Source organism: Chiloscyllium punctatum, chromosome 9 (genome assembly GCF_047496795.1).
Source record: "Chiloscyllium punctatum isolate Juve2018m chromosome 9, sChiPun1.3, whole genome shotgun sequence".
In the NCBI taxonomy this organism is placed as follows: Eukaryota; Metazoa; Chordata; class Chondrichthyes; order Orectolobiformes; family Hemiscylliidae; genus Chiloscyllium; species Chiloscyllium punctatum.
In genome coordinates, this window is record NC_092747.1 from 101,864,210 (window position 1) to 101,876,920 (window position 12,711).

Genomic DNA, 12,711 nt, shown 5'->3' on the forward strand with positions numbered 1-12,711 from the left:
AAAATAAAGCATGATAAATAAAAGGTCTCCAGTCATTATTCCCCAGTGCACGGGAGAGCTGCTTAGATGGACTTTCTCTAAGCTTAATGCTGCCCCATTGGAGATTTCAATCCCGGAGTGGTAAATATAATGTGAAATGTATCGCTGGGAAATCAACAGCAGAAGTTTAAAGAGGTTCACATGATCCTTCAAGGCCATCGTTTAGCCGAGTGATTTATCTGGTGTCGTCCTCGGATTGCAGATTGTGGATTGGTTATTCTGAATGGAGAGTGAATTAAATTGAGCTGACATGGCATGCCAATAAGCATTGTTTCATTATTGGAGCGGAATTCATCTTTGGAGCCCAATGATTTATTGCATGATTTGCAATTATGAGCAGATGACCTAGTTCTTTGGAGGAGAACACAAACGATTTTCATGCCTCAAAAAAAAAGAGACATTACTTTTTCCATTACATTTTCGTTTGGAAACAAAAAAAAATTGCACAGGCGTAATGCATCACGTCCACCTTTGAATGGGCTCCTAAAGACTTGGGGTGGTTGTTGGTTGGTGATATTCACTTTTGGCAGCTAGAATCAGTTCCAGTGGGCCTTAAATGAAAACATGCGCTGAAATGTTAGCATCCTGCAAAATTGTTTCGCCAAACGCCCTAGAAAAGCATAATTTAATGAGTGAAGATCCCGCACACAAATTAACGTTAGTTTTTGCTTTTGGAAAGACCAACCCGTCGTAAGGTATCAAATGGACAAGATTAAGAGACTAGCTTCCGGCGTAAAGACATGGATTTCAGGGGATTATCATGTTCCCCTTTAATATGTTAACTGTGTTGTTGCTACCCCCAGCCTCCACATCATATAGTCTCAGTGCCAAACCACTGGAATAGAATACAATGAGGTCATTTTTGGGGGGAACCTCAAGACAGGGTGGTGAATCATCTGAACAGTTTTCAAGATTGCCTGTTGGATTCAGGTCGATCACTGAGCAATGTGACCACCCAACTCTCAGCCCCTGGAGCAGAAATGTGAAGTGAACTGACAGGGAAGCAAAGCAAACCCTCCTGCAAAGTTTCGTTTCTTGTGTAATTTTTTTCCCAATCATTTTCGGCGACTTCCTGGTGCTTGCGCAATCAAAAGGATTTTATAAAGACTTTATAATTTTGGTCTTGGAATTGGAAAGGCGCTCTCACTTTCTCAAAGACCTCAGAAGTTCTGGAGATCAAAAAGCGCTTATTACAGACTAAAGAGAGCTCTGGATTCATGTTTAAAGAGAGTTATTAGTCGTCTTTGAATTTATGTCGGCTACGGATAGCTTATGGCATTCCGTTTCCCAAAATAGTACTTAGATAGCGAAAGGAAGATTCACATTGAAATTGCACTTTCCCCAAGGGTAGCCACTGTTGTAGGGAACCTGGCTGCTCAATCACACACAGCAAGCTCCCACACATGGCATTGTGATAGTGACGAGTTAACCTGATATCAATTGAGAGGCAATTATTAACCAGGACACCAACTCATCTTCTACAGTTGGACCCAAATATCCTTGGTCCAGATAGCTCAGTTGGGAGGGATTTAAAGGTAATTATGCCTGGCTTAGTCCAGGAAAGGCTCCCGTGTTGCAGTGGTTCCCTCCCTACCTCTGGATGACGACACCTGCATTTAAGTCCCATCTGCTCCAGAAGTGTGCAAAAACATTCCTGAACAGGTTTGATTCAACAATTTTTGGAAACACAGGTCTTCCTTTAAAAAAGAAAGTTGAACCAGTGCCATGGCATTCTGACTTCCATCCAAGAGGGTCTACAAGAACTTCCATTCATGATTCCTCTCAACCAATACCGCACGCTTAATATTATACTGGTACATCAGGCCTGGCTTTTGTGCTGCAGTCTCGGAATAGGACTTCAAATGAAACTCTTCAAAGAAAGAGTGCTACTACTTAACCGCATCAGTCACACAAGGTAATTCATACAGATTCAGCTGGAACACTCTCTGTCTCTTCGTTTTCCATTGTATTGTCCACCCATTCCACACACCCCCCGCCCTCCCCCGCCTCCCCCCCTTCCCCAAACCCAGGTATTTCCACAGCTTTGTTACAATGGCTTGGTGACTGCTTTATCACTAAAGGCTTTGAAACTCTGTACTGTATTAAATGCTTTGTATAGAAGTAGGTTACTCTTCACAGCCTGTAGGCATGTCAAGGAGTCATAGAGTCAGAGATATACAGCACAGAATCAGGCCTTTTGGCCCAACTCAGCTATGCCAACCAGTTATTATCAACAAATCTAGTCCAATTTGCCAGTATTTTGCCCATATCCTTCTAAATCCTTCCTATTCCTGTACCCATCCAGATGCCTTTTCAATGTTGTAATGCTCGTCAAAAGAAAATCGTTCCTGTTTCTCTGCTTGTTTTATGAAAAGATATAACAAAGATGGCACCTGACTAATGTTATGAACTCTCTAACTTTTAGGTGGTGTTTAAATAATGTGAATATAAAAAATCCATCTGAGTAAATATTGGATGAAACAAATTACTGAGCCAAAGACTATCTATATATTAATATTTACTGAAAAGGTATTACTGATTTATAAATAAATCAACAATCAGTTACATTAATAAGGGATTGTTCTGCCACCTTTAAACAGAGATCCCAAGCAGACAATCATTAAAGGGAGACTTGTCTCCATGTGGCAATAATAATTATTCATGTTACCTGACATGGGAAGACTGGCAAATTAATTTCTGTTGGCCATGCGTAGTTGGAAATGTACATTTTGCTTGCTGACTGCTTCAACACCAGGGCCTCTAAGCAGTCACTCTTCATTGTTCCTAAGAAGCTGACTGATTAATTGTACAGGCTGAGTGGAAACAAGCACAGCTCTGTCCGACCCCCTCCCCACCTACAAAACAAAGTTGTTTTAATTAACAGAAGAGTACAAAGGTTGGCCAGAGACTTGTCTCAATCATACAGCACCAGATACTTTGGGAAAATGTTATCCATTGTTAACGATAAGCATCAAACAATGGGAACTTGTGGACCATACCACAGCATGCATTGAAATTATATAATTAGTATGGAGTAATATTTGTGGAACACTTGGAGAAAATGACAATCTGAATCAAAGTGTGTTCCTGAGTAAGTTTTTAAAATTATTGATCTTGCCCAACACCCTCTTGCTACCTACCTCATCTTCTTGCTTCATTCAATCTCTCTCGTGTAAAGACTTTTCTAGTAGAACTCCTTTTCAACTGACTTCTGAATACATTAATAATAATCCTGAATGTCTGAAGTTCGCACTAAGGCTGCATATTGCAAGAACAAAAAGAAAACTCCATAAAAGTTGACAGACAGTAAATAAAATGCATTAACTACCCTCAAACTTTGCTGAGTCTAGGCCTCTTTATTGACCTCAGAAGACACACCCCATGAAAAGCGAGGACAGTGGAATGTGCACTCTGTATCAATGTGTCTTTGTTTCCCAGGACACCTCAAAATATGCTTGACATTTTATGAAATTTCTATAAAGAACTGTGAGGTATATGGCTGTCTGTGGTGAGAACATTTATTTGAGCCCTATCATATCTGTTTCTGTTGATTTTAAACATTTTAATGTTAAGAGAAAGCAACCAATGTACCTATAAGATGGAGGGCAAGTGCTTTTAAGTGCTGTCATAAAATTATACTTGCTGGAGTTGCTGAATATAGTACCAACTGCTTTGAAAAGTTGCCATCACTTAACCTTTCTTAATGGCTGGTTTCAGATACACAGTGGGATAGGGCTAAAATTACAGTGTGTTTTCTTGGATATTTGGTAACTGTGCTTTCAAATCTGAAGTGGAAGTGCATTGCTCCTTTTGAATCTCTGTGATTATTGTATTAAAGGAAGTGCTTATAAATCTTCACAGTTTCCCAGTCAACAAGTTAAAAGTCTAACATTGTATCCTGTATGTATAAGGGAACAAACCCCAGTTCCATTTGTAGGTGACTCAAGTATGTCAACATCTGTCAATAATACATAGTGTCATTATTTCATCATAGAAACCAATGATATAGTGATACAGTAAACAGTTTTCCAATTTTAAGAGAAAAGCACACTTATTCATGTCTTGAATCACTCAGTAAAACCCCTTGACTCTAGGCCAGCAAGTTGTGGCTTCAAGCTTCATCACAGAGTTAGATCTTATAATCTCCCTGACACAGTAGTGCAGTATCAAGGGAATACTGCATTATCAGAGGTGGTATGCTGTGGATGAGTTGTTAAACACTTATCTATCCTGATAATTCAGGTGGAGATTAAAGATCCGGACCACCATCTTTTTTCTTAAGAAAAGCAACATGTTTCTTAGCCAATATTTTTCCTGTGACTACTATCCTCCAAGAATAAAGAAAAGTTATTTGTTGGAATTTGAGGGTAGCTTAAGATTCAACGTGGTTGCTGTGTTCATCTTTATAATGGCAGTTATTGCTCACAAAATTAATTAATGGCTTGAACAATTTGAAATGGTATGAGCAGGTAAAACCCGAAATAAAATCAAGATATTATGATTGTTTAGTGGATGTGATACAAAGTTTTGAGTGTCCCTGAACTTTTGTAATGTTATTCTAAGCAGCTCTACCTTAGTTTTCTACCTCTAGCCTACGTTTGTGTCAGCTGTAATTAGTACTTTGAAGTGGGTGACATAGAAATGTTCCTTGAACATAAAATGCTAGATGCTAATGAAAATCCTGAAAATGTTCAAAAGTTTTTTAAAAATGGCAAAGCACAGATTGATTACTTTCCTCAAAAAATTAACATAGTCACATGACAATTTGGACTAATTTTTACAATATTTGGTTTGTTGTTGCTGCTAAGCTGACATCAACACTGATTTTATTTTGTGTGAGCCAGTGTTTAGGATAATAATCCTGGCTCATCAGATCCAAATGTTTTAATTCCTTTACAGCTGGACTAACATTCCCAAGAAAAATCATCGTTGATTCCATATTGATTTCAATGCCAATAATATGCAAATAAGGACAGTTTGAGAAAGTTTGCCAGGCTGTTTGATGTAACATTACAAATGATAACATATTTTTATTGACTTTTTTCCATGTCATTATCAAATGCTTGATCAAAAGAGACAAGACTAAAGAACTATAAATGTGTAGAATTAAGTTCTCTTTACTTCAACTTCCGTTGCATAAATACTTGAATGGCAAGTCATGCGCTGTGGAAAATATGCTAATTTTAACCCAAATAAATGAAAAAAAGGAGCAGTGGAAAAAGTACCTTTTCTTAAAGCTTTCTTAAAGTTATTCTTAATAGAAAAAGTACACAATAGTAAGGAGATATATTTTCAAGATCTGCAATTTATTATCTCATGGTTTAATTGGATCATGAGAGAACCCTGAAAAGAGTTTCAAAAAGAATCAAATAATTTAACGTTCCTAATTGTGCGGTTCTTAGCATAGTCTTTATTTTACATGAGTTCAATTACTTACCATACTGGTGAAAGCATTGGTGCTGTGTTAATTTATAGTTTTCCTTTTTGTCTGCCACAGCCTCAATAACATTTCTTTTTAGCATTTGAGAGTTAAGACTATAAGGCATAGGAGCAGAAGTAGCCCATCATGGCTACTCTAATAAGCCTCACCTCCATTTTCCTGCTTTTTTCCCCATAACCCTAGATTCCTTACATGTAAAAATATCTGTCTATCTCAGTCTTGAATATATTTCATAAATGAACCTTAATGATGCTTTGTAGAAAATAATTCCACAGATTCACTATCCTCTGACAGAAGAAATGCCTTCTCATACCTGTCTTAAATGAGTAGCCTGTTATTCTGAGATTCTGAACCTGTGGTTCTAGACTCTTCCATCAGAGGTAACTGCATTTCCTCATCTACTCTGTCAACTCCTCTCTGAATCTTTTATGTTTCAATAAGGTCATCTCTAATTCTTCTGTATTCCAATGAGTACAGGCCCAATCTACTCAACCTCTCCTCATAAGACTGTCCCTCCAAATCTGGTGTCAAACTGGTGAATCTTCTCTGACTGCCTCCAATGCCAGTGTATCTTTTCTTAGTTAAGGCTCTCAAAACTGTTCACAGTATTCCAAAGTAGAATCTCTACTACTTTCTATAGTTTGAGCAAATCTCTCTCCTTTTTATATTCCTTTCCTTTTGAAATAAAGGCCAATATTCTACTTGCCTTCCTTAGTACTGACTGAACTGGGATGCTAGCTTTATGTGATTCATGGACAAAAATCCCCAAATCCCTTTTCTATAGTTTTTTTCAGTCTTTCTGCAGTAACTAATATGTACTTCCTCAGTTGTTCTTGGCAAATTGTATGACCTCACATTTACTCACAGTATATTCCATCTGCCAAGTTTTTGGTCACTTGCTTAAACTGTCTATATCCCGCTGCAGACTCTTTGTGCCATCCTCACCACTTAGTTTTCCACCTAATTTTTATGTGATCCTTCTTCATTTTCTTCATCCATTCACCGGTAAGCGATCCCCATGGCACACCATTAGATTACTTACAGCGTGGAAACAGGCCCTTCGGCCCAACAAGTCCACACCAACCCACCAAAGCGCAACCCACCCAGACCCCTACATTTACCCCTTTACCTAACACTATGGGCAATTTAGCATGGCCAATTCACCTGACCTGCACATTTTTGGACTGTGGGAGGAAACCGGAGCACCCAGAGGAAACCCATGCAGACACGAGGACAATGTGCAAACTCCACACAGTCAGTCCCCTGAGGCGGGAATTAGTTATTGACAAACCCATCTGGACTATTACTATTTATTAAATTTAATTTAGAAATAAATGCATGAATATATTGCTTGATGCAAATATTGAGCCTTTGTAAAACCACTCCTCGGCGATTGCGTACAGTTTTTGTCTCCTTACCTAAGGACATAGGTGGTGGTTCACCAGACTAATCCCTGGGATGGCAGGAGTACCTTATGAGGAGATATTGACAAAACTGGGCTTATGTTCTCCTCAGTTTGGAAAAATGAGAGGTGAACTCATTAAAACGTACACATTTCTATCAAGGTGTAACAATGTAGTTATACAAAAGATGTTTCCCCTTACTCGTGGGTCTAAAACCTGGAGACACAATCTCAAGATAAGTGGCAGGCCACTTAAGATTGAGGCAAGGCAGAACTCCTTCAGTCCTTTGGAATTGAACATGTTCAAGAGAAAAATTGATAAACTTTTAGATAGTAATTACATTGGAGGGTATGAGGATTGTGGAGAAGAATGGTGTTGAGATAGGTAGTTGTTTGAATTAGCGGGTTTTGAGAAGATTTTAACTCAGGTTGAGGTTTTGGATGTAGGTTTGTTCGCTGAGCTACAAGGTTCATTTTCAGCCATTTCGTCACTAAACTAGGTAACATCTTCAGTGAGCCTTCGAATGAAGCACCGTTGGAGTAGCCCACTTTCTATTTATATGTTTGAGTTTCCCTAGGTTGGTGATGTCATTTCCTGTGGTGACATCATTTCCTATGGTGAACACAGTCTGCCAATTTCTGAGCAACAAACCCAAATAAGCAGACAAAACACATCCAGAAACCCCAGTCCTCTCCCCTACATCAATGACATCTTGAAATGACTGCCTGATTACTCAGACCTCTTGGCATCATGGTATCCCACAAACCCACCAACAAACTAAAACAGTAGCTAATGAACTTGAAAGACTTGAAAGAGACAACAAGCAAAACTGATGTCATTTACAAAATACCTTGCAAGAACTGTAGCAAACACCACATTGGACAAACAGGCAGAAAATTAGCCTCCAGGATACATGAACGTCAACTAGCTAAAAAATGACATGGCCCACTCTCACTAGTATCCTTACACATAGATGAGGAAGGATGCCACTTTGACTGGGACAACACATCCATCCTAGCAATAGCCAAACAGAGGCATGCATGAGAATTCCTAGAAGCATGGCATTCCAACTAGAACTCTTATCAACAAACACATTGACTGGATCCCATTTACCACCCCCTAAGAAAAAGAACAAGAAATGACATCACCAACCCAAGGAAACTTGAACATATAAATAGAAAGCAGCTTACATCGCAAATGATTCATTTGGAGGCTTACTGAAGGTGTTACCTCGTAGGGTGATGAAACGTGTAAAAATGAACCTTCCAGCTCAGCAAGCAAACCCACATCCATTGTCTGAATGGAGAAGCAGAGATGACAGACCATCTGGGCTACTCATACTCCTACTTCCTATATTCCTATGTATAGTTGATTTAGAAAGATCGGATTTGTGAAGCTTGGTTGGTGGAAGCCATTGCAGCAATGACTTTGTTAGACTAGGATTTGGACAGATTTTTATATTTATTTTACAAGAATAAAATGAAAATCTGGAACTGTATCAAGTTTTGACTTTGCCTTTCAGAATATAGTTATTGGGAAAATTAATTTTGATGTTCTCATTATTGTTCAAATTGGGCATTATCTTGAACTGTGATATTCCTACTTCTGTGTTAGTCAATTAACTTATACTGACATTGAACACTACTGAGGTCAAGAATAAAAGTACTCCCTTTCTCTTTGATGAAATATTGCAGACATTAACAATGCAGCTGAGATTTTCCATTTTCTAAGCTGAGTGCGTGGATGTGTGTGTTTAGTGGTGACTGAATCTCTGCTCCTAGAAAGCTCACCAGATCAAGCTATAATCAGCCTGTTACGAGCTGAGCGGCGAGCCTAGCCTCTTGGTGAATCGTAGGCCTCTACATTGAAGTCCTGCCTCACCAGAAGCTGTTATTCAATCAGAGGCCATCAGTTGCTGGAACCTAAAGATCACTGGTGGAGAACTGGGCCTCAAGAACTCCAATAGTAGAAGGTAAGTCTTGCTACATAGGATTGCGGGGAGAAGATGTTCAGAGGATTGGAAGCAAAAGCAGGGGTATTGGGTTCAGTGGTCAGCCTCTTGATTCCCCTATATCTGCTGTTGATTGGTACCAGACTGGGACAAACTAATGATCTGTCCAACCTGGCAGACAGGCCAACTGGAAAGCCAGCCATCTTTCTCCCTTGCCAGGAAACGAGGTAATCAGGCTGGGGTAGAGTTGAGTCCATTAACGGGCTGTTAATTGACCACTTCAGGGTACTTCTTTTTGATGAGTTGAGACCCACCCAATATTTAATTGCTGAGGTAGTAAGAAAGGGGTGACTAACTGTCCAAAGTCAATTGCACCATTATTTACCTTTCTTTCCAGATCGGAGAGGGGAAAGTTGTACTTTCTATGTTCTGACAGCTAAGAACCCACATTAACACATAATCACTCATGATTCAGCATTGACCAAACTGCACTATTTCAGTTCGAAAAGAAAATGAGGGTGTGGGAAGTGGAAATATTGCTTCAGCATAGTGTGGCTATTTTTATGATGCTGGGAATTTAGGCATTGTTGGTGTGTTGTGTCTGCATCTTGTATCTGTATGTTGTACCATTAGCTGATTGAAGAAGTGAAAGTTGAAAATGTTTCAATTCTTGATGCTGTCATCTCTCACGAAGAATCATATCACTGCCCTCGAAAATCATATTATCTTGAGAAGAGGAAGGGAAATCAAATAGTCATTTTGGTATTAGACAAATCAGCCATTTACAGAATGCTGATTCTGGTTCAGAATAACACTGCAGATCAGAGGTACATTTCTAAACCAGGCGAATACTGCTATGGATGGTTTATTCTGCCAAACATGATTTATCTCACAGTGGAGCCCATTCTTAATTTGTGATGAACTTTGCAGTCTGAGGTGTTTGGCCTTGCATGGTTGTGAGGAATTTCTTTCTTAAAACATCCAATTCATTTTAACACTCAACTTCTTCTTAAAATAATGGTGAAAACGCGAATGGGCATTCCCTGAATTAATTATTTATCAGATCTGTTCTGCTTTGTGGTCATTTGCTCTTGGATAATCCAAATTTCATATAGTTGTCTTTCTATTTTTGTATTAAGTTAAAATTCTGATGAACCAACATAACAGCAATTCATGTAGATAATGTGGTGTGTCAGAAATGCTTGTGTGATGACAGACATCCCACAGTGTTGTCACAGCAGGAAGACATCAGTTAAAGTAACAGATATGGCCCTTACATAAAGTGTGGTCAGCAGAATGGACAGGGCTCCACAGGATTATAAATCACTCCAGGGTCACTTCTTTCCCACCAGAAGGACTGGGCTGTTGTTTTATTATTGTAATCTAATAAGTGAAGCAAGCAGGGGACAAAGTGAGCCTTTTGCCCTGACCTACGATTGGTTTTCTTTGAAAGTAAAGTGTACAGTTACTTTTCCTCTGATGTTGTGTAGGCTTATGTGCAAAGGAGATGCTTTGATCCCAGTTGCTCTCCATGACACAAGAAAAGAGTAACACTCTTAAAATTTCCATTTGTGCTATGAAGGAGAATTGTTTGGGAAAATGATGAACCCAATTGTACAATGCCATGTGAGAAAGTACATTCTTCAGCTGAAATGAAAACAGCCTCGCTAGCACAACCAGGGGAAAAAGGCATTGAGCAAGCATCAATGAAAAATGGAATGCTCTGATGTAATATTTGTGGGAGATTTTATAATGAATATGTTTTCTAAAATTGTTATCCTGGTATTAAAGTACATGTGATTTTGTTTTAAGAGCTCTGTTAGCTAATGCTTGGTGTGTGATATAATTATAAGTCATTCTGCAGGAAAACATTTGACTGCTTGGAGGCAGTGAATAAATATAGTCTTCAGGGATATTTAAATGTATTGAGCAAGCAAAATACTTTTTGTACAAATGTAAATGCAACAGTTACTTTAACAGATGAATTTGTGTTTTTGTGTATGGAAAAATTATTACATAAGTCTGAGTCCTTGCTTACTATTCCCAAAGTAGTAGACATTTAAAAATAATTTTAGTCAACAGTATAATTTCTTACAGAAAATAATGTCCAAATTACAAGTCTTATAAATTTTCAATTCCAGTTTGAATCATTTAGAGTGACTGCTAAGGTTGTGTTTCTATTTATTTTTGAGCTGTAAAGTTGAGATTTTGGAAAGCAAGGGGTCGAATGAAGTACGATTTGTATGTAGTTTTTCTTTTTGCCCAGTGTATTAAAATTTCAAGCCTTATCCATTCAGCTTTGTCTGTCAGTGGGTTATGTTGGGAATCAAACTGACCCCTGGAGATAAACTCTGTCAGATGTTAGGGTGATTTATTAAATTCAGATTTGTGCAAAGCACTTTACCGTTGAGGGAATGAAAATACATTGCAGGTGGCTGACAGCTCGAGGCAAAATTTGTGCTAAATTGCAAACTCCAAAGGCAAATGAGACAAAAGCTGAGAAGAAAACTCTGTTAGATTTCAGAACTTTGTTGTGGGATGGAAGTGAAAATTGCTTGATCTAAAAATTGGCACATTTAGCTTTAGATAAAAATAGAATTTGGTATTTATTCAGATCTTTTAAAAGAGGCAGTGCCTTTTGTGCATTAAACCATGTTTTTGTTTTGTTGAAGTTACTGCGTCTACCTAAGGGTGGTCTGTTAACGGTTCACAATAGGTTGGTCTAGCTTTTTATGAGATTCAGTACTGATATCCAAACTCAATTTCCCTGCCAGTTACATTTTGCAAACCTCTACAGGGCCACTAGATGGAGCACCATATGATCGAGGGCATCACCTTGGAGGGTGGGAAAGGACACCTTCATTCTGGTCATGAGCCAGAAGTCTATTGGCTTCAGTGGAATGCAGAAAGTTGTTGACTAGAGCAGTATCACATAAATCAGCTGTTATTTTAGAGTCAGGCAAAATTACTGAAATACTGAAAGTTCAGCCTTCAAGAAGTTACTAACATATTAATTGTCCATGTATTAGGAGCCTGGTTTTGAGTTTATTCGATATTTGCACATTCAAGCTGACATTTCAAAATGAATGAGCATTTCCTTTTAAAGAAGGCAGCTTCCTTTGCTTTATTTGTCAATATAACTACAAAGAGTACAATATAAAAAGATTTATTTTAAGCCAAATGGAAGATGGGAGAACATGTTCAGGGCTGCTAAGACATTTTGTCCTTCCCCTCAAAATTTCTTTCAATTGATTCTCTGATCTCCAAGTATATGTCCTAGCTAAGATTTGTGAATTTCAGATTATCTTAAAAATTAAAGATTTAAATAGGACTATTGGAACTCCATGAATAGTTTACTTTGGAAAAGAACAGAGCCCCGTAAATATCCAGAAGTATCACATTCAATGAGTTTTCTTTTGGTTGAGGAGAGAGGGAGCTTATTATGCTGTGGCTGCAGAGTAGAATATTGAACTCCCAGCATATGGGTATGAGTTTGAATCAAAGGTGGGTTGTTATTTTCTTGCAACCAGCATATCACTGTTTATTCTCAGCTGGTTGATGGGTGAGAAAATGGTTGGGAGCAGAGGAAGATTTTTCAGGGTGTATCATGAAATTAAAATGGAATTGGAAACAGAAGAGGAAATGCCTACATTTGAAAGTCTGTCTTCCTTTTCATACTGTAGCACAAAATGAACTCCTGCAGAAACGTTGCCCTTCTGTTCTCTGAACTTGAGTCCTGAAGAAGGATCACACCTGAAACGTCGACTTCTCCACCTCCTGATGCTGCCTGGCTTGCTGTGTTCTCCCAGCCTCCTGCCTGTCTACTTTTGTTCCTTGGCACATACTGAACAACTATTTCTGCAGAGCTTTGTGTATTG

The 12,711-nt window shown here is 38.6% G+C and overlaps 1 protein-coding gene across 5 annotated transcripts in view; it reads left to right on the forward strand.

The window, feature by feature from the left end:
- Nucleotides 1–12,711, forward strand: part of LOC140481571 (dachshund homolog 1-like) — a 593,017-nt gene that overhangs the window by 11,537 nt on the left and 568,769 nt on the right. The window contains exon 1 of one of the 5 annotated variants that reach the window (XM_072577990.1): nucleotides 1,694–1,954. The exons of the other annotated variants lie outside the window; for them this stretch is intronic. Coding sequence (XP_072434091.1) covers nucleotides 1,812–1,954 — 143 coding nt within the window. The 5' untranslated portion in view covers nucleotides 1,694–1,811. Of the gene's footprint in view, nucleotides 1–1,693; nucleotides 1,955–12,711 lie in introns of those variants that run through there. 5 annotated transcript variants of the gene reach the window in all.